The sequence below is a fragment of the Eleutherodactylus coqui genome, chromosome 3 (assembly GCF_035609145.1).
Source record: "Eleutherodactylus coqui strain aEleCoq1 chromosome 3, aEleCoq1.hap1, whole genome shotgun sequence".
Taxonomy (NCBI): Eukaryota; Metazoa; Chordata; class Amphibia; order Anura; family Eleutherodactylidae; genus Eleutherodactylus; species Eleutherodactylus coqui.
In genome coordinates, this window is record NC_089839.1 from 239,244,108 (window position 1) to 239,272,044 (window position 27,937).

Here is a 27,937-nt window from a genome sequence, read left to right on the forward strand (position 1 = left end):
ATGCATTCTGACATAGAGGAGGGAAAGTGCTATCTTGGTGGAGTTGCTATAGGGAGAGCGTTAGGAGTTATTTTAGGCTTCAAGAACCCCAACGGTCCTTCTTAGGGCCACATCTGACCGTGTGCAGTACTGTTGAGGCTGCTTTTAGCAGTGTTGCACAATTTTTTTTTTTGTATATCGGCCGTGCAGAGCATTGCGTCCGCAGTCTGCAGTCATTGTACAGAGTATAGGGCCAGTACTGGTGAGGCAGGGAAAGAGATATTCAGGCTATATAGGCAGTGGTCTTTTTCCAAAAAATTGATCGCCGTCATCCCGCCAGAGGGAAACAGTATACATAATATTATACGCTGCCTACAGTATCTATCTGCTGGGGGTAGTAGTCGTAATTAATACGCAGCTAAGCGTTACAGCAGACTTGCGCAAAATTGTTTCCTGGATCTGCTGTCTCTGTTACATGATCGCCGTCATCCCGCCAGAGGGAAACAGTATACATAATATTATACGCTGCCTACAGTATCTATCTGCTGGGGGTAGTAGTCCTAATTAATACGCAGCTAAGCGTTACAGCAGGCTTGCGCAAAATTGTTTCCTAGATCTGCTGTCTCTGTTACATGATCGGCGTCATCCCGCCAGAGGGAAACAGTATACATAATATTATACGCTGCCTACAGTATCTATCTGCTGGGGGTAGTAGTCCTAATTAATACGCAGCTAAGCTTTACAGCAGGCTTGCGCAAAATTGTTTCCTGGATCTGCTGTCTCTGTTACATGATCGCTGTCATCCCGCCAGAGGGAAACAGTATACATAATATTATACGCTGCCTACAGTATCTATCTGCTGGGGGTAGTAGTCCTAATTAATACGCAGCTAAGCGTTACAGCAGGCTTGCGCAAAATTGTTTCCTGGATCTGCTGTCTCTGTTACATGATCGCCGTCATCCCGCCAGAGGAAAACAGTATACATAATATTATACGCTGCCTACAGTATCTATCTGTTGAGGGTAGAAGTCCTAATTAATACGCAGCTAAGCGTTATAGCAGGCTGGCGCAAAATTGTTTCCTGGATCTGCTGTCTCTGTTACATCAGCGCCGTCATCCCGCCAGAGGGAAACAGTATACATAATATTATACGCTGCCTACAGTATCTATCTGCTGGGGGTAGTAGTCGTAATTAATACGCAGCTAAGCGTTACAGCAGGCTTGCGCAAAATTGTTTCCTGGATCTGCTGTCTCTGTTACATCAGCGCTGTCATCCCGCCAGAGGGAAAGAGTATACATAATATTATACGCTGCCTACAGTATCTGTCTGCTGTATCAGCTCAGCATTTTAAAAAAATAGAAGCAAAATACCGAAGGCCTACTACTAGCCTTTGGCCACTTGACTGCTTCTGCGCTGTGAATTCCACTAGCTCAGTCATACGCACCTATGTCTCACTACAGGCGTGCGCAAAATTGTTTCCTGGCTCTGCTGTGCGTTCCGTAAGGGAAGTCAGCCTCCAACCACAGGCCAATAAGCGGCACATTTAATTACAGCGTTCTGTTTCTGCACTACTGGTAATACAGCATGCTGAGGGGTAGGGGTAGGCCTAGAGGACGTGGACGCGGGGAAGGACGCGGAGGCCCAACTCAGGGTGTGGGCACAGGCCGAGCTCCTGATCCTGGTGTATCGCAGCCGACTGCTGCGGGATTAGGAGAGAGGCACGTTTCTGGCGTCCCCACATTCATCTCACAATTAATGGGTCCACGCGGTAGACCTTTATTAGAAAATGAGCAGTGTGAGCAGGTCCTGTCGTGGATGGCAGAAAGTGCATCCAGCAATCTATCGACCACGCAGAGTTCTGCGCCGTCCACTGCTGCAACTCTGAATCCTCTGGCTGCTGCTCCTCCTTCCTCCCAGCCTCCTCACTCCATTACAATGACACATTCTGAGGAGCAGGCAGACTCCCAGGAACTGTTCCCGGGCCCCTGCCCAGAATGACCAGCAATGGTTCCTCTCCCACCGGAGGAGTTTGTCGTGACCGATGCCCAACCTTTGGAAAGTTCCCGGGGTCCGGGGGATGAGGCTGGGGACTTCCGGCAACTGTCTCAAGAGCTTTCAGTGGGTGAGGAGGACGATGGCGATGAGACACAGTTGTCTATCACTCAGGTAGTAGTAATTGGAGTAAGTCCGAGGGAGGAGCACACAGAGGATTCGGAGGAAGAGCAGCTGGACAATGAGGTGACTGACCCCACCTGGTTTGCTACGCCTACTGAGGACAGGTCTTCAGAGGGGGAGGCAAGTGCAGCAGCAGGGCAGGTTGAAAGAGGCAGTGCGGTGGCCAGGGGTAGAGGCACGGCCAGACCAAATAATCCACCAACTGTGTCCCAAAGCGCCCCCTCGCGCCATGCCACCCTGCAGAGGCCGAGGTGCTCAAAGGTCTGGCAGTTTTTCACTGAGAGTGCAGACGACTGACGAACAGTGCTGTGCAACCTTTGTCGCTCCAAGATCAGCCGGGGAGCCACCACCACCAGCCTCACCACCACCAGCATGCGCAGACATATGATGGCCAAGCACCCCACAAGGTGGGACGAAGGCCGTTCACTGCCTCCGGTTTGCACCGCTGCCTCTCCCCCTGTGCCCCAACCTGCCACTGAGATCCAACCCCCCTCTCAGGACACAGGCACTACTGTCTCCTGGCCTGCACCCACACCCTCACCTCCGCTGTGCTCGGCCCCATCCACCAATGTCTCTCAGCGCACCGTCCAGCCGTCGCTAGCGCAAGTGTTGGAGCGCAAGTACGCCGCCACGCACCCGCACGCTCAAGCGTTAAACGTGCACATAGCCAAATTTATCAGCCTGGAGATGCTGCCGTATAGGGTTGTGGAAACGGAGGCTTTCAAAGGTATGATGGCGGCGGCCCCGCGCTACTCAGTTCCCAGTCGCCACTACTTTTCCCGATGTGCCGTCCCAGCCCTGCACGACCACGTCTCCCGCAACATTGTACACGCCCTCACCAACGCGGTTACTGCCAAGGTCCACTTAACAACGGACACGTGGACAAGCACAGGCGGGCAGGGCCACTATATTTCCCTGACGGCACATTGGCTGAATTTAGTTGAGGCTGGGACAGAGTCAGAGCCTGGGACCGCTCACGTCCTACCCACCCCCAGAATTATGGACCCCAGCTCGGTGGTGGTATCTGCGGCGGTGTATGCTTTCTCCACTAAACCACCCTCCTCCTCCTGCTCCTATGCAACCTCTGTCTCGCAATCAAGATGTGTCAGCAGCAGCACGTCGCCAGCAGTGGCAGCACAGCGGTGGGCAAGCGTCAGCAGGCCGTGCTGAAACTACTCAGCTTAGGAGAGAAGAGGCACACGGCCCACGAACTGCTGCAGGGTCTGACAGAGCAGACCGACCGCTGGCTTGCGCTGCTGAGCCTCCAACCGGGCATGGTCGTGTGTGACAACGGCCGTAACCTGGTGGCGGCTCTGCAGCTCGGCAGCCTCACGCACGTGCCATGCCTGGCCCACGTCTTTAATTTGGTGGTTCAGCACTTTCTGAAAAGATACCCACGCTTGTCAGACCTGCTCGGAAAGGTGCGCCGGCTCTGCGCACATTTCCGCAAGTCCCACACGGACGCTGCCACCCTGCGCACCCTGTAACATCTGTTTCATCTGCCAGTGCACCGACTGCTGTGCGACATGCCCACACGGTGGAACTCTACGCTCCACATGTTGGCCAGGCTCTATGAGCAGCGTAGAGCTATAGTGGAATACCAACTCCAACATGGGCGGCGCAGTAGGAGTCAGCCTCCTCAATTCTTTACAGAAGAGTGGGCCTGGTTGGCAGACATCTACCAGGTCCTTGGAAACTTTGAGGAGTCTACCCAGATGGTGAGCGGCGATACTGCAATCATTAGCGTCACCATTCCTCTGCTATGCCTCTTGAGAAGTTCCCTGCAAAGCATAAAGGCAGACGCTTTGCGCTCGGAAACAGAGGCGGGGAAAGACAATATTATGTCGCTGGATAGTCAGAGCACCCTCCTGTCTATATCTCAGCGCGTTGAGGAGGAGGAGCATGAGGAGGATGAGGAGGAGGGGGAAGAGACAGCTTGGCCCAATGCTGAGGGTACCCATGCTTCTTGCCTGTCATCTTTTCAGCGTGTATGGCCTGAGGAGGAAGAGGAGGATCCTGAAAGTGATCTTCCTAGTGCGGACAGCCATGTGTTGCGTACAGGTACCCTGGCACACATGGCTGACTTCATGTTAGGATGCCTTTCTCGTGACCCTCGCGTTATATGCATTCTGGCCACTACGGATTACTGGGTGTACACACTGCTCGACCCATGGTATAAGGAGAACCTTTCCACTCTCATACCCGAAGAGGAAAGGGGTTCGAGAGTGATGCTATACCACGGGACCCTGGTGGACAAACTGATGGTAAAATTCCCATCCGACAGCGCTAGTGGCCGAAGGCGCAGTTCCGAGGGCTAGGTAGCAGGGGAGGCGCAGAGATCAGGCAGCATGTACTGCACAGGCAGGGGAACACTCTCTAAGGCCTTTGACAGCTTTATGGCTCCCCAGTAAGACTGTGTCACCGCTCCCCAGTCAAGGCTGAGTCGGCGGGAGCACTGTAAAAGGATGGTGAGGGAGTACGTAGCCGATCGCACGACCGTCCTCCGTGACGCCTCTGCCCCCTAAAACTACTTGGTGTCGAAGCTGGACACGTGGCCTGAACTCGCGCTGTATGCCCTGGAGGTGCTTGCTTGTCCTGCGACTAGCGTCTTGTCAGAGAGGGTGTTTAGTGCGGCTGGGGGAATCATCACAGATAAACGTACCCGCCTGTCAACCGACAGTGCCGACAGGCTTACACTCATCAAGATGAACAAAGCCTGGATTTCCCCAGACTTCTCTTCTTCACCAGCGGACAGCAGCGAAACCTAAACAATACGTAGGCTGCACCCGCGGATGGAAGCATCGTTCTCTATCACCATCAAAAGCGGGGACCTTTTAGCTTCATCAATCTGTGTATAATATTCATCCTCCTCCTCCTGCTCCTCCTCCTGAAACCTGACGTAATCACGCCGAACGGGCAATTTTTCTTAGGCCCACAAGGCTCAGTCATATAATTTTTGTAAACAATTTTTATACGTTTCAATGCTCATTAAAGCGTTGAAACTTTCACCTGAACCAATTTTTATTTTAACTGGGCTGCCTTCAGGCCTAGTTACAAATTAAGCCACATTAACCAAAGCGATTAATGGGTTTCACCTGCCCTCTTGGTTGGGCATGGGCAATTTTTCTGACGTACATTAGTACTGTTGGTACACCAATTTTTTGGGGCCCTCGCCTACAGTGTAATCCAATAAATTTTTTGCCCACCTGCATTAAAGCTGACGTTACATCAGCTGTGCTGGGCACTGCAATTGGATATATTTATGTACCGCCGGTGGGTTCCAGGGAGCCACCCATGCTGTGGGTCCACAGGGAGTTGTAACTGCATGTGTCTACTTCTAAAGAACCCCAGTCTGACTGGGACATGCAGTGTGGGCCGAAGCCCACCTGCATTTAATCGGACGTTACCTCAGCTGTGATGGGCACTGCAATGGGATATATTTATGTACCGCCGGTGGCTTCCTGGCACCCACCCATGCTGTCGGTCCACACGGAGTTGTAACTGCATGTGTCCACTTCTAAAGAACCCCAGTCTGACTGGGGTATGCAGTGTGGGCCGAAGCCCACCTGCATTTAACATGACATTACCTCAGCTGTAATGGGCAATGCAATGGGATATATTTATGTACCGCCGGTGGGTTCCAGGGAGCCACCCATGCTGTGGGTGCACACGAAATTCCCATTGCGGAGTTGTACCTGCCTGTGACTATTTATAAAAAAACGCGGTCTGACTGGGGCATGCAGACACCTTGACAGAATGAATAGTGTGTGGCACATAGGTTCCCCATTGCTATGCCCACGTGTGCAGCTCCTGATGGCGGTGACACAGGATTATATTTCTCATTGCTTCTGTACAGCATTCTGTACAGCATTGTGGGCTATCGCCCCGCCCCTTTTAAAGAGGGTCGCTGCCTAGCCGTGCCAAACCTCTGCAGTGTGTGCCTGCGGTTCCTCCTCATCGCAGACGCACTTATAAATAGACATGAGGGTGGTGTGGCATGAGGGCAGCTGAAGGCTGCGCAGGGACACTTTGGTGTGCGCTGTGGACACTGCGTCGTGCGCGCGCGGGGGGTGTTTGGCAGCATGTAACCCAGGAGAAGTGGCAGCGGAGTGTCATGCAGGCAGTGATTGTGCTTTGTTGGAGGTAGTGTGGTGCTTAGCTAAGGTATGCATTGCTAATGAGGGCTTTTCAGAAGTAAAAGTTGTTGGGGGGGGGCACTTTTGCCGCTATTGTGGCTTAATAGTTGGACCTGTGAACTTGAGATGCAGCCCAACATGTAGCCCCTCGCCTGCCCTATCCGTTGCTGTGTCGTTCCCATCACTTTCTTGAATTGCCTAGATTTTCACAAATGGAAACCTTAGCGAGCATCGGCGATATACAAAAATGCTCGAGTCGCCTATTGACTTCAATGGGGTTCGTTACTCGAAACGAACCCTCGAGCATCGCGATAACTTCGTCCCGAGTAACGAGCACCCGAGCATTTTGGTGCTCGCTCATCTCTAGCTGTATGTAATCGTATTCGCATAGCTGGTATAAGTTATACTAGCTGTACATATACAATTTATATACAGGAGATATCCAGATTATACCAGCATGCACCATATCACAATATATAGGAGATCTACATCCCCCTTTATCCCTGTATATAGGGATAAGGAGCGTGCTGGTGTAACCTGGATATCTCCTATATATAACTATATATGTACAGCTGGTATAAGTTATACATCTCCCTGTATATAGTGATATGGACCAGTTTTTTTATGTTTTTTTAAATTGTGGTTCAAAGAGGCAACAAAAAACATGAACACATCCTAAGGGACTACAAATTGGGGCACAAATATAGGGGGTGCAAAGAGTGCATCCACACCTGGGCCCAGGAGCCTTGGGGGGCCCATAAAGTACTAGTTTCCCATATTGCAAACCAATACTATCAATGAAGCTTTATAGCTGCGGGCCAAGTTCCAGATTTTGCACTGGGGCCCAGCAGCTTTAAATTACACCTCTGGCTGAAAACAAATTTTCATATAGTGCAGGAAATGAGTCATTTTAGGAAAGCTTATGCCAAGGGCATAGATAATGTATGTAAATCTGTTTTGCAGCTGTATGCAGCATGGTTTAGATATGGGTACGGGTACAAGTAGAAGGGTGAGTTGAACTTTTGCACCCAGGCCCCTGAGCCTCTTGTGTCATCAAAAACGTTACAGACAGGGAAGAGCAGTATGTTCCCAACTCGTGTGAAGAATTTCTATTGCATTTCGATTTCTAAATCCGAGGGCCTTAGGTACATCATTTCATCTCCCCTCACACATAAGATCCATGAGGGGAGATGAAACTTAAACTTTTTAAAGTTTTTTTTTCACATTTTTTTTACTTTGCATAATTGCCGTTATGCATTGGATAACAGCAATCATTTGCCCAGGAATCACATACAGCAGTTCCCACTGTCAGCTCCCTGCTCTCGGCTACTCGCGCTAGCCAGGAGCAGGGAAACTTTAGATCTCCCATGCTCCCTGGCCTTCTGCGCCTCCACCCAACATTTTACATCTGGCATGCATGCACAGAAGATGATGTCAGGTCCTGGAAGAACCAGAATATCATGGGACATTGCAGAGGAAGGAGGTGAGTAGTTTCAGCCCCTTCATAGATCCGATCTGTGAGGGAAGCTGAAACTTTAATTTTATTTCACTTTTTATTTGCTTTTATGCAATCGCCATTATCCATTGGATAGTGGCAATTGCGTGACGGGAGATTGGACACCCTGAGCCCCCATGACAGCCCCAGGCTGTCAGCTACTTCCGGCAGCCGATATCAGGGAGCTCTCACGTCCACAGACCCCAGGGCTTTAATCCCCAGGAGGATCGTGTTTATATGGCTCTGGCGATTAAAGACCAGGCGCCCAGGACGTAAAAACACATATGGCTGGTCACTAAGGGGTTAACCATCATGTTTTTTAAAGACAATGTGTCACATTTTTTAATTCATAAAATATAAACATCTTAATTGAAATAAACTGTAGACATTCCATTATTTTCTATTTCTAGATAGATTATATTTTTAATTTCTTTTCACGTTATGGGTGCAGCCATATTATCATAAGCAGCTTCAAAGCTTTCCAAGAAAGCCACCCTGTTCTCTTCTACTAGTAATTATTAGGACATTATAGAAGCAGTGTTTCTGGTGGCACATCACACATACAGCAGCTTGATCACCACAAAAGACAAACACGGCTTGACTCTTCCCACTGCAGTAACATCACCACAGGTCCTTCAGCCCACCAGATCTCTGTGGGCTTCTTCTACATACAAAGAATAATATATATATACAAAGCATAAGGCCTCATGTCCACGGGCAAAAGATTATTTTAAATCCGCAGCAGATCACCCGCATGCGGATCCGCATCCCATAGGGATGCTTTGACCAACCGCGGGTAGATAAATACCCGCGGATGGTCAATAAAAGTGATTTTAAAAAAAATGGAGCATGAAAAAATCTGGACCATGCTCTATTTAGGTGTGGGTCTCCTGCGGGGACGGCTCCCGCAGGCTTCTATTAAAGCCTATGGAAGCCGTCCGGATCCGTGGGAGACCAAAATCAGAATATACTCACCTGCTCCGGATCTTCACTTCTTCGCGGCTTCATCTTCTCTCCGTCGCGGCCGAATCTTCTTTCTTCGGGCCGGCGCATGCGCGCGGCACGCAACCGACGGCCGCAACGGAGAGAAGATGAAGCCGCGAAGAAGGGAAGATCCGGAGCGTGCGAGAGGTGAGTAATTGCTATTTTCAGCGCTCATGTCCGCGGGGCAGGAGGGACCCGCTGCGGATTCTCCTTGGAGAATCCGTAGCGGGCCTGATTTTCCCCGTGGACATGAGGCCTAAAGGTTGCAGACGTCCCATCACAAAGTAAAAAAAAATAGCAAGTTACATTACATCATTAGCTACACATTAATGACTAAAGGTTCCAGATCACATATTACCATTACCAAAGGTTCCCCTCACTTCTAGGGATTCAACAGATGACACCCTCATTCTGTCTCTGAAGCGTCCATACTACTCAGAACTGTCAAACCTTCTTATCCATCTCATCCTTCCATCAGAGCTTCAAAAAGCTTCTCCTTCTGACTGGAGAAGATATGACCTTTTTATGCCCATACAAATGGCCATAGGTCAGCATTCCAAATTCTTCCAAACAAAAAGGTGTCAGCATATTTCTGCTTGAAGTTAAGTTCAAATATTTATGGTATGCATTTTAAAGTACTTATCATAGCTGCATAGGGCTCTGTAATCCTAAATGGTGACTCCGCTTTTGTATACAAACTTAATTACACCTTTTCCTAGAGATAAACATTACTTTCCAACCAAGATAAGATATCTCAAATGTTGTTAAGAAAAATTAATCCTGCGCTACCGCATATGGTACTTTGCAAGGTGTATATACACACTATACACTCCGTGATGTATATCAAGTGAACACTTACTTAGTAGGAGGGGTTATGATGTCCAGAATCCCCCTCCTTTAAGTGATGACTCCAACGTTATCAGCGAGACGAATACCCCGCAGAAGTTTTAATGTTTTAATTTCATGAAAGACAACGCATTTCGGTGCCCAAACAATGGCACCTTTCTCAAGCCAAATAGTATAAAAAAACAATTACAGGTACCTCCAGGGGATTGGACATCGGTACTTGAAGGACTTCTTAAGACGGACCTTGTGGCACACTTCACACTATTATCAAGATATCTCAAAAGTCCATTATGTTAACTCCACACTTGTGTCCAAGCAAATCGAGTCTGCTCATCAAAAAGAGGGGATATCTCTTCTAATATGCACAAGTGACTAGTTCTAGACACATCCTCAGTATATTCTTGAGTGAAAGAATTAATTAGAGAATGTGCTTCACGGCTGATGTATCGTGGTTACATTTTGTTTTTAACAGGTGTAACATCATACAATACCAGTAGAATACAGTTGATCGTGAAGCAGTGCTCAAATGTTTTTCAGACTCTAAACAAAAAACAATCTATACAATGCTTTGTTTTGTTATGAATTTATATTTAATTAGTACATTTGATTAATTGTCATTTGTTTTCAGAAATTGGTGAGCAGTGTGGTCCACCACCAACTATACAATTTGGAGATACCTTGGGAATTAGAAAGCCCAGCTATAAATCTGGTGAATCTGTGGAATATAGATGCCCAAATTATCATATTCTTAAAGGAGAAAAGGTTGTGCGATGTATGAATGGCGTCTGGGAAGAAGCACCAGTTTGTCTAGGTATGTTCACTGTACTTTATCACCATGTGCACATAAACAGCGTGCAGGAAATAACATCATATCCCTATTAGGATTATGATGAGATCAGTAGTAAATGCACCAAAAGAAAGTACATATTCCTTCTCTAGTGTTCTGCTGAGAGGAGAGTTACTAAGCAGGCAGAGTTGGCACCAGAAGAAGAGAGTGCAGAGTAACCATGTGTAATGCCAGAGAAGCCCGTTGAAGGTTCTTGAGTGAAAGAATTAAAATATACCTGTATACTCGAGTATAAGCTGAGTTTTTCAGCACAAAAAAATGTGCTGAAAAAGTCCCCCTCGTCTTATACTCGAGTGAGGTGAAAAAAACCCCTCAATACTCACCTATCAGCTGGCGTCTGTGTCCCCAGCATTATGCTCTCCCCAGCGGTGTGGCCAGCTGCTGCAGTCTTCTCCCCGCTGTCCTCTCCCTGGCTTCCTTTTGAAATCCCTGCCATCAGCGCTGTGATTGGATCGAGCATCGGCCAATCACAGCCGGCGCTCGATAAACCAATCACAGCCATTCAGTGATGTCATTCTGAATGGTTGTGATTGGTTTATTCAGGACTGGCTGTAATTGGCTGGAGCTCAATCCAATCACAGCGCTGACTGCGGGGATTTCAAAATCAAGCCAGGGAGAAGACAGCGGGGAGAAGACTGCAGCAGCTGGCCTCACCACCAGGGAGAGCATCACACCGGGGACAGCATCGCGCCGGGGACACAGACGCCGGCTGATAGGTGAGTATTGCTTTTTTTTTTACCTACCATATACTCGAGTATAGCTAGGCTTATACTCGAGTCAATAAATTTTACCAATTTTTTCTGGTAAAACTTATTGACTCGGCTTATACTCGGGTTGGCTAATACGCGAGTATATACGATAATTTAATCTAAATAATCATGCATTCAGTATTTTCCTTACACACATGCAATTGTGCAACAGGATGCCTATTCTGTACCATTCGATTGCCATAGATTTGCATTGTGAAAAAAAACTGATCCATTAGGTTCTAGTTGTTCAACTGGACAGAAAAATGAGAGTCTGTTTTCTTTGTCCCATTGAAAAGAATATTCAACAACCGAAAATTGAATTCTATGGATCTGTGTGAAAAAGAAAAAAGGAATTCAAATGGACGGTTTAACAGGTTCATAAGTAATTTGGAGCTAGCAGGACTGCCAATACATTAACGATCACCCAAGAAAGATATGTGTTGTATAAAACTAGGTTCAAATCACAGTTCAACATCTATATATATAAAAATGAATGTCGGTCTGTCCTTTATGCATTACTACACCATTCATCCAATCACCATGAGACTTTGGGAAGTTGCTGAGTACACTCCTGGGAAGGTTACTGGCATAGTACATCTATCCTACGATAGGTGGCGCGCGTGCGAGCATCGTCGACAGTTATGCCCCCAGACAAAGATCGTTTGATTTCCATCTCAAGCACGAAAGCAAAAGGCATTACGAGCCTCGGGATGAGTGTTCAACCAGAAAATGATGCATCCGCCAAACGTTTCGCAAGACAATTGCTGGATATGGAGAATGCTGAGGTAAAATGAAAGCTGCACTGTGATTGGTTGCTATTTCTTATACTGCTGAGGTAACATGAAAGCTGTGCTGTGATTGGTTGCTATATATTATACTGCTGAGACAACATGAAAGCTGTGCTGTGATTGGTTGCTACTTCTTATACTACTGAGGTAACATGAAAGCTGTGCTGTGATTCGTTGCTATTTCTTACACTGCTGAGGTAAAATAAAAGCTGTGCTGTGATTGGGTGCCATTATACTGCTGAGGTAAAATGAAAGCTGTGCTGTGATTGGTTGCTATTCCTTATATTGCTGAGGGAACATAAGAGCTGTGCTGTGATTGGTCGCTCTTTCTTATACTCCTGAGGTAACATGAAATCTGCGCCGTGAGTTTTTGCTATTTCATATACTGCTTAGGTAACATGAAAGCTGTGCTGTGATAGGTTGTTATATATTATACTGCTGAGGTAACATGAAAGCTGTGCTGTGATTGGTTGTTATATATTATACTGCTGAGGTAACATGAAAGCTGCGCTGTGATTGGTTGTTATATATTATACTGCTGAGGTAACATGAAAGCTGCGCTGTGATTGGTTGTTATATATTATACTGCTGAGGTAACATGAAAGCTGTGCTGTGATTGGTTGTTATATATTATACTGCTGAGGTAACATGAAAGCTGCGCTGTGATTGGTTGTTATTTCTTATACTGCTTACGTAACATGAAAGCTGCGCTGTGATTGTTTGCTATTTCTTATACAGCTGAGGTAAAATGAACGCTGCGCTGTCATTGGTTGTTATTTCTTATACAGCTGAGGTATAATGAAAGCTGTGCTGTGATTGATTGCTATTTTTTTAGACTGCTGAGGTAACATGAAAGCTGCGCGGTGATTGGTTGCTACTTATACTAATGAGTTTACATGAAAGCTGTGCTTTGATTGGTTGCTACTTCCTATACTGCTAAGTTAACATGAAAGCTGCGCTGTGATTGGTTGCTATTTCTTATACTGCTGAGATAAAATGAAAGCTGCGCTGTGATTGGTTGTTATTTCTTATACTGCTGAGGTATAATGAAACCTGAGCTGTGATTGGTTGCTATTTTTTTATACTGCTGAGGTAACATGAAAGCTGCACTGTGATTGGTTGCTACTTATACTAATGAGGTTACATGAAAGCTGTGCTTTGATTGGTTGCTATTTCCTATACTGCTAAGTTAACATGAAAGCTGCGCTGTGATTGGTTGTTACTTTCTTATACTGCTGAAGGAGCATAAAAGCTGTGCTGTCATTGGTTGCTATTTCTTATACTGCTGAGGTAACATGAAAGCTGCGCTGTGATTGGCTGTTATATATTATACTGGTGAAGTAACATGAAAGCTGCGCTGTTATTGGGTGTTATATTATAAAGCTGAGGTAACATGTAAGCTGCTCTGCGATTGGTTGTTATTTATTATACCACTGAGGTAACATGAAAGCTGCGCTGTGATTGGTTGTTATCTATATATATATATATATATATATATATATATATATATATATATAAAAACAAATGTATGTCTGTCTGTCTGTCTGTCTTTGCAGCAACGCGCGACGGGTAAGCTAGTCCTAATATATAATGTGCTAAAATGTGATGTGAACTTATCTTTATACAATGTCATTTTTTGGTGACCTTTAATGTATTCGCAATCCTGCTGCCGGTCATTCTAGGTTACTGTGGAGAATATGGGGAAAAACTGGAGTATTGCACAATACCATTTTTTATGAGCAAGTGAAAAAATAATTAGAGAATGTGCTTCACGGCTGATGTACCATGGTTACATTCAGTTTTTAACAGGAGTAACATCATACAATACCAGTAGAATACAGTTGATCGTGAAGCAGTGCCCAAATGTTTTTCAGACTCTAAACAAAAAACAATCTATACAATGCTTTGTTTTGTTAGGAATTTATATTTAATTAGTACATTTGATGAATTATCATTTGTTTTCAGAAATTGGTGAGCAGTGTGGTCCACCACCAACTGTACAATTTGGAGATACCTTGGGAATTAGAAAGCCCAGCTATAAATCTGGTGAATCTGTGGAATATAGATGCCCAAATTATCATATTCTTAAAGGAGAAAAGGTTGTGCGGTGTATGAATGGCGTCTGGGAAGAAGCACCGGTTTGTCTAGGTATGTTCACTGTACTTTATCACCATGTGCACACAAACAGCATGCAGGAAATAACTGCATATCCCTATTAGGATTATGATGAGATCAGTAGTACATGCACCAAAAGAGTGAATATTCCTTCTATAGTGATCTGTTGAGAGGAGAGTTACTAAGCAGGCAGAGTTGGCACCAGAAGAAGAGAGTGCAGAGTAACCATGTGTAATGCCAGAGAAGCCCGCTGAATGTACTCTTAGTAAGTAGGACAGAGTGCAGCCACTGTGAGCTTCACTGATGAGCTGTGGGCAGAGACAAAGTGACATGGAGAGCCAAAGTAGAGCTATACGCTGAGAGCCAGTGGAAGCCGCCGAGAGACCATCAGGTGAGCTGAAGTTAGAGACTGGGAGTCCTGGAGAGTCTGAGCGGTTCTGCACAGCAATGTCCAACTTTAACTGCTGGTAAACAAGCTAGTGAACTCTCAAAGAATCAGAACCTTGAAGTCAGTGCTGGGTCAGTGTGGTCTGTGGAGGTGCTAGCCAAGAGTTGGAGTGACCAGTAGTTAGCGAGAGATTGGCTGCATTGAGGCCTGTTGGTGGCCTGTTGACCAAGTTCAGTTGAGTGAATGGGCTGGTGATAAATGAATGATAGTAATAATCCAGGTGTGCTATTGGAAGACAAGTTCAGGAATTAGCGAGTCTTCTCTCTTTCTGTATATCAACAGAAGGTTTAAGTGTTGCACTGTGTTTTACAAACAATAGATAACCTTTTGTTAAAATTGCAATTCGTGAGAGATCTCTTTCGCTCTCCACCCGCCCCCCCTTGGCACCCCCCACCTCCCCAGCGAGCCTGCTTGGACGAGAATGCAGTTACTCGAGAAGAGCGATGCTCGCTCGAGTAACTGCCTTATCCAAGTGTGCTTGCTCATCTCTATTGTCTACCTAAGAGAACCAAAGTTTAATCGCCACAGGCAGGTTGTCTAGACCTAGTTTTATGTTTTTGAATTCTGTGAGGTGGTCGTTAGGGTGAAAGACTTTCATGATAGCAGCACTGTTGGAAGGAATTTGATGTAACCTCAATTAAGCCTCAGAAAGCATACCTTGTGTCCTCCTTGAGCAGTCCTATGTAGGCCATACATTGTAACTGCAGGTGAAGGACTGAACACTTATACCTTCATGCGGTATTCAATCATTTCTTGTCTGGTTTAATTATCTCGATGCCATAGAAACCTAAAATAATTCCTGTGGTCTTGTCGTATTATAAAACATCTGTTTAATGTCAGCAGCAATGGCAACTGCCTCCTTTCTGAACCTCATATGCACTCCCACCAGTTTATAATCAGATTACAATTAAAGATGAGCGAGCACCAAAATGCTCGGGTGCTCGTTACTCGAGACGAACATTTCGCGATGCTCGAGGGTTCTTTTCGAGTAACGAACCCCATTGAAGTCAATGGGTGACCCGAGCATTTTTTTATATCGCCGATGCTCGCTAAGGTTTTCATTTGTGAAAATCTGGGAAATTCAAGAAAGTGATAGGAACGACACAGCAACGGATAGGGCAGGCGAGGGGCTACATGTTGGGCTGCATCTCAAGTTCCCAGGTCCCACTATTAAGCCACAATAGCGGCAAGAGTGCCCCCCCCCCCCTCTCCCAACAATTTTTACTTCTGAAAAACCCTCATTAGCGAGGCATACCTTAGCTAAGCCCCACACTACCTCCAACAAAGCACAATCACTGCCTGCATGACACTCCGCTGCCACTACTCCTGGGTTACATGCTGCCCAACCCCCCCCCCCCCCCCCGCACGACCCAGTGTCCACAGCGCACACCAAAGTGCAGCCTACGTATTGTTTAGGTACTGCTGCTGTCCGCTGGTGGAGAAGAGAAGTCTGGGGAAATCCAGGCTTTGTTCATCTTTATGAGTGTAAGCCTGTCAGCACTGTCGGTTGACAGGCAGGTACGCTTATCCGTGATGATTCCCCCAGCCGCACTAAACACCCTCTCTGACAAGATGCTAGCCGCAGGACAAGCAAGCACCTCCAGGGCATACAGCGCGAGTTCAGGCCATGTGTCCAGCTTCGACACCCAGTAGTTGTAGGGGGCAGCGGCGTCATGGAGGACGGTCGTGCGATCGGCTACGTACTCCCTCACCATCCTTTTACAGTGCTCCCGCCGACTCAGCCTTGACTGGGGAGCAGTGACACAGTCTTGTTGTGGAGCCATAAAGCTGTCAAAGGCCTTGGAGAGTGTTCCCCTGCCTGTGCTGTACATGCTGCCTGATCTCCGCGCCTCCCCTGCTACCTGGCCCTCGGAACTGCGCCTTCGGCCACTAGCGCTGTCGGATGGGAATTTTACCATCAGTTTGTCCACCAGGGTCCTGTGGTATAGCATCACTCTCGAACCCCTTTCCTCTTCGGGTATGAGAGTGGAAAGGTTCTCCTTATACCGTGGGTCGAGCAGTGTGTATACCCAGTAATCCTTAGTGGCGTGTAATGCGAGGGTCACGAGAAAGGCATCCTAACATGAAGTCCGCCATGTGTGCCAGGGTACCTGTACGCAACACATGGCTGTCCTCACTAGGAAGATCACTTTCAGGATCCTCCTCCTCCTCCTCCTCCTCAGGCCATACACGCTGAAAGGATGACAGGCAAGCAGCATGGGTACCCTCAGCAGGGGGCCAAGCTGTCTCTTCCCCCTCCTCCTCATGCTCCTCCCCCTCATTCTCCTCCTCCTCAATTCGCTGAGATATAGACATGAGGGTGCTCTGACTATCCAGCGACATACTGTCTTCCCCCGCCTTTGTTTCCGAGCGCAAAGCGTCTGCCTTTATGCTTTGCAGGGAACTTCTCAAGAGGCATAGCAGAGGAATGGTGACGCTAATGATTGCAGCATCGCCGCTCACCATTTGGGTAGACTCCTCAAAGTTTCCAAGGACCTGGCAGATGTCTGCCAACCAGGCCCACTCTTCTGTAAAGAATTGAGGAGGCTGACTCCCACTACGCCGCCCATGTTGGAGTTGGTATTCCACTATAGCTCTACGCTGCTCATAGAGCCTGGCCAACATGTGGAGCGTAGAGTTCCACCGTGTGGGCACGTCGCACAGCAGTCGGTGCACTGGCAGATTAAACCGATGTTGCAGGGTCCGCAGGGTGGCAGTGTCCGTGTGGGACTTGCGGAAATGTGCGCAGAGCCGGCGCACATTTACGAGCAGGTCTGACAAGCGTGGGTAGCTTTTCAGAAACCGCTGAACCACCAAATTAAAGACGTGTGCCAGGCATGGCACGTGCGTGATGCTGCCAAGCTGCAGAGCCGCCACCAGGTTACGGCCGTTGTCACACACGACCATGCCCGGTTATAGGCTGAGCGGCGAAAGCCCGCGGTCGGTCTGCTCTGTCAGACCCTGCAGCAGTTCGTGGGCCGTGTGCCTCTTCTCTCCTAAGCTGAGTAGTTTCAGCACGGCCTGCTGGCGCTTGCCCCCCGCTGTAGTACCACCCCGCGCGACACCGAGCGGTGGCGAGGTACTGCTGCTGACACATCTTGATTGCAAGACAGAGGTTGCGTAGGAGGAGGAGGAGGAGGGTGGTTTAGTGTAGGAAGCATACACCGCCGCAGATACCAGCACCGAGCTGGGGCCCGCAATTCTGGGGGTGGGTAGGACGTGAGCGGTCCCAGGCTCTGACTCGGTCCCAGCCTCCACTAAATTCACCCAATGTGCCGTCAGGGAGATATAGTGGCCCTGCCCGCCTGTGCTTGTACACGTGTCCGTTGTTAAGTGGACCTTGGCAGTAACCGCGTTGGTGAGGGCGCGTACAATGTTGCCGGAGACGTGGTCGTGCAGGGCTGGGACGGCACATCGGGAAAAGTAGTGGCGACTGGGAACCGAGTAGCGTGGGGCCGCCGCCATCATGTTTTTGAAAGCCTCCGTTTCCACAAGCCTATACAGCAGCATCTCCAGGCTGATCAATTTGGCTATGTGCACGTTTAACGCTTGAGCGTGCGGGTGCGTGGCGGCGTACTTGCGCTCAAACAGTTGCGCCAGCGACGGCTGGACGCTGCGCTGAGAGACATTGCTGGATGGGGCCGAGGACAGCGGAGGTGAGGCTGTAGGTGCAGGCCAGGAGACGGTAGTGCCTGTGTCCTGAGAGGGGGGTTGGATCTCAGTGGCAGGTTGGGGCACAGGGGGAGAGGCAGTGGTGCAAACCGGAGGCGGTGAACGGCCTTCGTCCTACCTTGTGGGGTGCTTGGCCATCATATGTCTGCGCATGCTGGTGGTGGTGAGGCTGGTGGTGGTTCCCCGGCTGATCTTGGCGCGACAAAGGTTGTACACCACAGTTCGTCGGTCGTCTGCACTCTCAGTAAAAAACTGCCACACTTTTGAGCACCTCGGCCTCTGTAGGGTGGCATGGCGCGAGGGGGCGCTTTGGGAAACAGTTGGTGGATTATTCGGTCTGGCCCTACCTCTACCCCTGGCCACCGCACTGCCTCTTTCAACCTGCCCTGCTGCTGCACTTGCCTCCCCCTCTGAAGACCTGTCCTCAGTAGGCTTAGCAAACCAGGTGGGGTCAGTCACCTCATTGTCCAGCTGCTCTTCCTCCGAATCCTCTGTGCGCTCCTCCCTCGGACTTACTCCAATTACTACTACCTGAGTGATAGACAACTGTGTCTCATTGTCATTGTCCTCCTCACCCACTGAAAGCTCTTGAGACAGTTGCCCCAGCCTCATCCCCCGGACCCCGGGAACTTTCCAAAGGTTGGACATCGGACACGATAAACTCCTCCGGTGGGAGAGGAACCATTGCTGCCCATTCTGGGCAGGGGCCCGAGAACAGTTCCTGGGAGTTTGCCTGCTCCTCAGAATGTGTCATTGTAATGGAGTGAGGAGGCTGGGAGGAAGGAGGAGCAGCAGCCAGAGGATTCAGAGTTGCAGCAGTGGACGGCGTAGAACTCTGGGTGGTCGATAGATTGCTGGATGCACTTTCTGCCATCCACGACAGGACCTGCTCACACTGCTCATTTTCTAATAAAGGTCTACCGCGTGGACCCATTAATTGTGAGATGAATCTGGGGACACCAGAAATGTGCCTCTCTCCTAATCCCGCAGCTGTCGGCTGCGATACACCTGGATCAGGAGCTCGGCCTGTACCCACACCCTGACTTGGGCCTCCACGTCCTCGCCCGCGTCTACGTCCTCTAGGCCTACCCCTACCCCTCAGCATGGTGTATTACGAGTAGAGCAGAAACAGAACGCTGTAATTAAATGTGCCGCTCATTGGCCTGTTGTTGGAGGCTGACTTCGCTTACGGAACGCACAGCAGAGCCAGGAAACAATTTTACGCACGCCTGTAGTGAGACGTAGGTGCGTATGACTAAGCTAGTGGAATTCACAGCGCAGAAGCAGTCAAGTGGCCAAAGGGCAGTGGTAAGCCTTAAGTATTTTGCTTCAATTTTTTAAAATGCTGAGCTGAAACACCAGACAGACCCTGTATGCAGCGTATATTATGTATACTGTTTCCCTTGGGCGCTATGACAGCGGTGATGTAACGGGCACAGCAGAGCCAGGAAACAATTTTGCGCACGCCTGTAGTGAGACGTAGGTGCATATGACTGAGCTAGTGGAATTCACAGCGCAGAAGCAGTCAAGTGGCCAAAGGGCAGTGGTAGGCCTTAAGTATTTTGCTTCAATTTTTTCAAATGGTTTGCTGAAACACCAGACAGACACTGTATGCAGCGTTTATTATGTATACTGTTTCCCTCGGGCACTATGACGGCGGTGATGTAACGGGCTCAGCAGAGCCAGAAAACAATTTTGGGCACGCCTGTAGTGAGACGTAGGTGCGTATGACTGAGCTAGTGGAATTCACAGTTCAGAAGCAGTCAAGTGGCCAAAGGGCAGTGGTAGGCCTTAAGTATTTTGCTTCAATTTTTTTAAATGGTGACTTGAAACACCAGACAGACACTGTATGCAGCGTATATTATGTATACTGTTTCCCTCGGGCGCTATGATGGCGGTGATGTAACGGGCACAGCAGAGCCAGGAAATAATTTTGTGCACGCCTGTAGTGAGACGTAGGTGCGTATGACTGAGCTAGTGGAATTCACAGCGCAGAAGCAGTCAAGTGGCCAAAGGGCAGTGGTAGGCCTTAAGTATTTTGCTTCAATTTTTTAAATGGTGAGCTGAAACACCAGACAGACACTGTATGCAGCGTATATTATGTATACTGTTTCCCTCAGGCGCTATGACGGCGGTGATGTAACGGGCACAGCAGAGCCAGGAAACAATTTTGCGCACGCCTGTTGTGAGACGTAGGTGCGTATCACTGAGCTAGTGGAATTCACAGCGCAGAAGCAGTCAAGTGGCCAAAGGGCAGTGGTAGGCCTTAAGTATTTTGCTTCAATTTTTTAAAATGGTGAGCTGAAACACAAGACAGACACTGTATGCATCGTATATTATGTATACTGTTTCCCTCGGGCGCTATGACGGCGGTGATGTAACGGGCACAGCAGAGCCAGGAAACAATTTTGCGCACGCCTGTAGTGAGACGTAGGTGCATATGACTGAGCTAGTGGAATTCACAGCGCAGAAGCAGTCAAGTGGCCAAAGGGCAGTGGTAGGCCTTAAGTATTTTGCTTCAATTTTTTTAAATGGTGAGCTGAAACCCCAGACAGACCCTGTATGCAGCGTATATTATGTATACTGTTTCCCTCTGGCGCTATGACGGCGGTGATGTAACGGAGACAGCAGAGCCAGGAAACTATTTTGCGCAAGCCTGCTGTAACGCTTAGCTGCGTATTAATTATGACTACTACCCCCAGCAGACACGCAGTACACTGAAGACGGTCACAGGCACCCCAAATATAGTATTTTTCCCCAATTTTTTTGAAAAAGCCCACTGCCTATGTAGCCAGTATATCTCTTTCACCTTTCCCACTCTCTCTGCCTCGCCAGTACTGCCCCTATACTCTATACAATGACTGCAGACTGAGGACGCAATGGTCTACAAAAAAAAAAAATTGTGCAACACTGCTAAAAGCAGCCTCAACAGTACTGCACACGGTCAGATGTGGCCCTAAGAAGGACCGTTGGGGTTCTTCAAGACGAATATAACACCTAACGCTCTCCCTATAGCAGCTAAAGCAAGACAGCACTTTCCCTGATCTCTGTCAGAATGCATCTGTGGCGAGCCGCAGGTGGGGCAGATTTTAATACTCGGGTGTCATCTGATCTCCCCAGCCACTCACTGCAGGGGGGTGGTATAGGCCGGAACGTCACAGGAGGAAGTTGTAAGGCCTTCCATGTCTTTCTATTGGCCAGAAAAGCGTGCAAATGTCTCAGAGATTAAAGTGAAAGTAACTTGAACTCGTCTTGAGTAACGAGCATCTCGAACACCCTAATACTCGAACGAGCATCAAGCTCGGACGAGTACGCTCGCTCATCTCTAGTTATAACCCTCTTCTGTAATTGAAATGTTAATGGAAAGTTTTGTAGTTAATATTACGATTTTATCCTAGTGCGAGATTGGTAGTTCCTCAGCTAGTTCCCCTTCCCATCTCTGCATGAAAGGGAGTTTGTTCTTTGAAGTTATGAAATTGGAGTACAATTTGGGAATTACTCAATGGTATTTATGTTGCAAAAGTTTTCAAAGACAGTTAATTCAGACAGATTTCATCTATTCTCGATAAGAGACAATACATAATGCTTAATTTGCTGTAGACGAAAGATGTCTTCATTTGGAATGGAGTGAATAGCATGAAAGAACTCAAATTGTCTCAAGCCTAGTCTATCCACAAAATCAATCATTCTGGTGAGCTCTCTGGCTATCCACCATCTAAAATTGATTTTGTTAATACCAGGGGGGGGAGGATTATCAAATATACTGGACATGAGGAGATGTTTATATATCAGGCTATATCTTTTTGATAATCTATCCGAGAGCACTAGAGAAGAGGACAGGACTGGGTTCAAGATTGCTTTTTTTCTATTTTATTCTGTGCCAGAATACACCTTCCAATGATTGGGGGGTAACTCCCTGTGTCTCAATAGATACCAATTGAGGTTTATTATGATGGGAGAAAATGGAGGGTAATTGTGCTAGTTGAGCTGCAAGGTAATATTTAATGATATTAGGAACCCCCAAGCTTACCACGCTTCGAGGCGCATATAGGGTAGACTCTTGGATACCCCTTAATTTGTTAAACCAGATCAAGGTCAACAATTTGGATTGTATACGTTTCAAATCTGCTGCTGAGTTGGGAATGGGCAAAGCACAGAAAAGATATAGATTTTTGGAAGCCATGTCATTTTAATAGAATGGATTTTGCCTAACCACGATAGATTTTAGGAGGCCCAAGTATTTAGGTCTTGTTCTAAGTAAGTTAGCTTGGTATAATTTCTCAAAAGATTCAGTGAGACATATGTCCAGATAGGGAAAGCTTTTTGTGACCCAATGAAAATTAAAGTTAAGACTCAATAGCTTAAGCATGGGAGGAGGTTAATTTAGGTTTAGAGTCAGCGATTTGATATCATTAACTCTGAGACCCAAGATTTCTACAAATTCCTCCAGAATTTGAAATCTATTGGGAAGAGATGTGAGAGGGAAGGAGATGCATCATTTGCATATAGGGCACATTTGTGTGCACAGGTCCCCTTATGTGGATGCCCCTAATGCTCTCATTGGCTCTAAGCATAGAAGCTAATGGTTTGATTGCTAATGCAAATAAACGAAGAGATAAAGGGCAGTCCTGCCATGTCCTCCTCTCAATAGCTATTGTGTCAGCCTCAAAGCCACGAATCCAGACCGAAACGGAGGTGAATGAGTAGAGAGCTTAAATTAGGGATCTGAATTTTGTTCATAAGTCCATGCCCTCAAGAATAAAAAATAAATATTGCCAAAAGACCAAATCAAAGGCCTTGTGTAAGTCAACACTAAGGAAGAGTCCTCGCCTGTTTGCCTTACATTCTAGCCAGATTGCACAGCCGAGATATCAGTAGCCTGCCTAGTTTTATCAGTGGCTTGCCGACCAGGAATGAATCCAACCTGGACTGTGTGAATATACTGATTAATGAATATGTTAAGTTTGGTGGACAGAATTTTAGAGAGAATCTTTAGGTCATTATTAATTAAGGAAATTGGGTGATATTTTTTGCACATACAGTGATCCTTCTTAGGTTTGGGGATTATGTGAAAAAGGCTTATTTTCCCAGCAGGGGATAATTATGGAATTTGTAGAAGGGAGTTGAAAAACCCAACCATGGAACCACCTAGGGGTGTGAAATGTCTTATAGTATATATTGGAAAAGCCATCTGGGCCAGTGGCTCTGGAAGCTTTAAGTGATTTTATTGCTACCCTGGCCTCCTCCACTATCACCTCCCTCTGGAGGGTCCCTATGTTCTGGTGTCAACCTGGGAAGGACCTCATCAAGCAATTCCTGGCAAATTTGCTGTGGGAACCATTCTTTAGTGTAAGGGGTTATTTTATGGTGTTCTAACAGGGAAAAATGGTGGCCTCTTTTTGCTGTAGATTCTTTGTCCATTGAGCCCTTATTTTGGAAGTTAATTGAATGAATCTCCCTCTGATTACTGCCTTATGGGCATCCCAATTGGTTTCATATGAGGTGTCACTGGGAAGGTTATGTACAAAGAAGTCCTCAATGGTATCCAAAATCTCCTTTTGCACAAATTCGTTATTGAGGAGTGATTCATTCAACTGCCAGTATCCCATGGTTTTATAGCTGGTTAGTTCTGAAAATGAAATTAATTACGGAGAATGATCTGACCATGGACAAGTCAAAATTTTTGCTTGAGCGATTTTGGAGATAAATCTAGTTTGTGTGTAAACATGTTCTATTCTTTTGTATAAATTGTGCACTACAGAGTAGTCTGTATTATCTCTGTCCATGTTGTGAAGGTTTCCCCAGATATCAACCAGGCCAAAGTAGTGCAGGAGTTTATTGAATCGGTGAGCGGGAGCTGTAGGGGAAATGAATTTAGTTTTATCCACATTTAATTTATCTAAGGAAACATCCAAAACTAAGTTGGAGTCTCCACCCACAACAGTTGGGCCTTCAAAGCAGAGGAGCCTAGAGGAAAAGAGGTTATCAAGAATGTAAGTTGTTTGCTGTTGGGGGCGTAATAGTTAACAAGTGTGACTTAAGAGCCATTAAGTGCATCTTAGAATATGAAAAACCTACCTTCAGGGTCTCTGTGAATGTTTTGTAGCGCAAAAGAAGTATGTCTGGATATTCAGATCCCCACACGTCTTTTTTTCTCCAAAGCAGAAGCCAGGTAGTGCGTTGAGTTACTGCAGTGGAAGAATGTTGGGGTGGAAGCAGAAGCAAAATGGGTCTCATTGAGGGAAACAATGTCTGCTCGAATTCTATGGTCGAAACCTTGGAGAATTTTTCTGGATGATTCCTTTTCCGATAACTTCATGTTTTATGGGGAACACAAAGTTCACAAATATCTTTCAGTTGGAGAGTATGGGAACATGAGGTGCTAGCCAGAATTTAGTACTTACCTGGCATAATAAGGGCATAATGTAAGAAATATGTATGCATATTTAGGGGTGTAGAAATCAGGGTCAGGTGATAGAAGGCAGAATTTGGGTCTTAGCGAGAGACATGTACCCATCTTGTCATTTATGAATTTAACTATTTGCTCCCAAATGCCTCGGACAGTGCAAAAAATTCCTAGGACATTGAAAAAAAAGATGAAAGAAGGTACCAGACTTTCAGTGATACTTGGGGCACTCATCCAAGTAATTCAGGTAGAATGTTTGTAGCCCTCAGGTGGTATAGTATGTGTAAAATCAATTTGCTGGAATTTATTGTGGTTCAAGGAAAATGCCCTAGGGTAAGCCAAAGTTCTGTCACAATCCTCTTCCATAAGTCTCCCCACCTCCCTCTTCTACTTTGTACATAAGGAATCCCGTAACGTACTTGAAAAAAATGAACAGACATTGGAACCAGAGGGCTTAAGAAAGAGGTATGGGAAGGGAATAGAAGGAAAAGCAATGAGCCCACTGGCAAATTGAATAGTCAGGGCATATTTAAATTTCAAATGGCTAAAGACCTGGGAAAGAGGAAGATCAAATTCAGACTGGAGGGTGAGGAAATCTTTTAGGCCAGCATAAACCATATGCTCTTTTACAATAAGTCCAGTACATTTCTGTATGGAGGTTTGGAGTTTCTGTGAAGTGGGATCAGGGGTCGACAGCCGACACCCACCCTCAATAGCTCATGCTAATAGGAACTGATTTAACCCCTTTAAATGCCACCCACAATTCTGACAGTGGCATTTAAGTGCCATAATCGATGTTCGGGGGTCCAAATTGCCCTCCCTCCGCGATGAGATTGCAGGGTGCCATTCAGTTGCTGTGGCAGTCAGAAGCCTTCTGGCTTGACAGGTTGGTTGTCAGATCATGATATAATGTATTACATCATACTACATCAGAGATCAAACATCACGAATTCTTGTTCCCTATGGGGACTAAAAAGAATAATTAAAAAATCAGTTTTAAAAAGTTTTATTAATTATTGAAAAAATATAATAAATATATTTTTTAAATTCTCTTTTGCCATATTTCATTATAAAATCTAAATTAAAAAATCCCCAAAACATATTCGCTATCACTGCATCCATAATGTCTGATCTAGCAAAGCAACGCATTATTTACCACACAAAGTGAACATTATCAGGAAAAAAATGCCAGAATTGCGCATTTTTTTGTCTCCAAGAAAAAATATAATAAAAGGCGATCAAAAAGTCACATGTACTTCAAAACAGAAACTACAGGACATCAAGGTAGATAGATAAACAACAAAGTTATGATTTCTTTAAAAATGCAGAGGAAAAATCAGAAATGAAAAAAACTAAATAATGGCCTCATCTTTAGGACGTTAAAGGGAACCTGTTACATCCCCACAGCACCATAAACAAAGTTATGGTGCTGCTAAGGAACATGACAGGGATCGAAGTGATGTATTTTTCATACTTACCCGCTCCCGCTATCCAGCGCTGTCCCCTCTGAAGTGGGCATACGGCATGGAAATCTGATTCTTTTCTGTGTGTGCTTTCCTATACAAGTCTATGGGATGTAGGGCTGTAGAGATTAATAACAAGGGACTGGACCTTGGTGACCTCAAAAGTACCCCATGTAATTTGTGCAAGTTCACTAGCTAGGTAATATTCAGTACCGCTATACCATTTCTATACCACGGGTTTGTGAGGCATTTAGAGGCGATCCTGTGAATCCCATCACTCCAAATGAAGGACATAATACTCTCTATATGCTGTAGCAGGCCTTGTGGCAGGCAGATTGGGAAGTGCTGTAAGAAATAAAGCATGTTAGAAAGTAAAGACCGCTTAACCGGGCTGACCCATGCGGCAATGGAAAGTGAACATTTATTTCAGGTCTTAATTTTGGTGTGGAGGTAAAAGAATTAATATTCAATTGAACAAATTCTAATACCAATCTAGATCTAATAATAATAATCTTTATTTGTATAGCGCCAACATATTCCCCAGCAATTCCAAAGTAAAAAAAATGAGGGCTATTTTAGAGGACTAGAGACAGGTAAACTATCAAGTACAAATCCATCTAGTGGGAAAATGCCTTTCAGTTGCCATGACAACCAAATGGCACCCTACGATCTCATTGCAGGCAGCTGCTTGGGTACCCCTGAACTCAGATTGTGGGATTTAAATGGTTAACCGCCGTGATCAGCGTGAGTGCTGATTGCAGCTGTTGCTGGCGGCTGTCAGCTGTAAGAAACAGCCAGCATTCGCATTGTATGGAGCGGGATAGGTTCCCGATCCCCCTCCAAACAAACCCCAATTTCACAGGATACAACTGTGCATCCTGTATTTAGGGGTTAAAGAAAATTATTTTTTCTAAACTTAATACACACAGCTGCTGCAGAACATCATTATACTCTCCGTATTGCAGTGGCCCAGTTTAATAGTGCAGGCAGAGCTGCCTTTGGTTGTATTAACAACTTATGCCATTGCAATTCTGACAGGACTATCTGCTTCCAGCATTTTGCATACTGACAGCATATCCAGTGATGAGCTGATTAGCAAGGATTTTGAGTGGAAAAACTCACTGATCAACCAGTGATGAGACCTATCCTGAGGATAGCATTATCAATACTAAAAGTCCTGGACAACCCTATTAACTATACACTCCACTGCTCTACCCATAGCAACTGTACAGAAGACTCCCCTGAGCAGCTACCTCTCCGAAAAGAATATACTTGTATATCTGCCTGGCAAGGCAGGCTCAGATAAGATGGACCATTTCTATGTTTGGTAGTACATCTATAAAGCCGTTTTCACATGGCCGAGAAAATCGTGCGAGATTTGTGTGTTGCAAGATGCACAAATCTCACACGAATATGAAAACCATTATATTGAATGGGGTTATACATGAGTGGTTTTTTTTTTTACCGCATCATGGTGCGATGCGGGAAATAAATCGCAGCACGTCCTATCTTTGGGTGATATGGCCTCGCATTGCCCATTGTTTTCAGTGTGGCCAGTGATTCACGGCCTGATATTGCACTCATCTGTTTAAATAATACAGTCACTAAGAGATAAGGATCCTGCTCACAGCCGGATAATTGCTGCGGAATCTGCGGTTGGCATCCGCCCGCGGCTCTGCAGCAAATATCGCCCATAGCATGCAATAGGAAATCGATTCTTCCTGCACACTTGCGGAAACCAATTGTGGTTTACGCAAGCAGAGGAAAAATTGTGTCATGCTTCATTTTTCCGTGGATTCTGCATGTACGGCTTCCATTGAAGTACATGAAAGC

General features: G+C 46.5%; 1 protein-coding gene across 8 annotated transcripts in view; it reads left to right on the forward strand.

Moving 5' to 3' along the window:
• Nucleotides 1-27,937, forward strand: part of LOC136621575 (coagulation factor XIII B chain-like) — a 612,738-nt gene that overhangs the window by 338,424 nt on the left and 246,377 nt on the right. For 7 of the 8 annotated variants that reach the window (XM_066597138.1, XM_066597143.1, XM_066597137.1 and 4 more), the window contains 2 exons: nucleotides 10,245-10,427; nucleotides 13,966-14,148. In XM_066597138.1, coding sequence (XP_066453235.1) covers nucleotides 10,245-10,427; nucleotides 13,966-14,148 — 366 coding nt within the window. The remainder of the gene's footprint in view (nucleotides 1-10,244; nucleotides 10,428-13,965; nucleotides 14,149-27,937) is intronic. The other variant, XM_066597142.1, reaches the window with a different exon arrangement.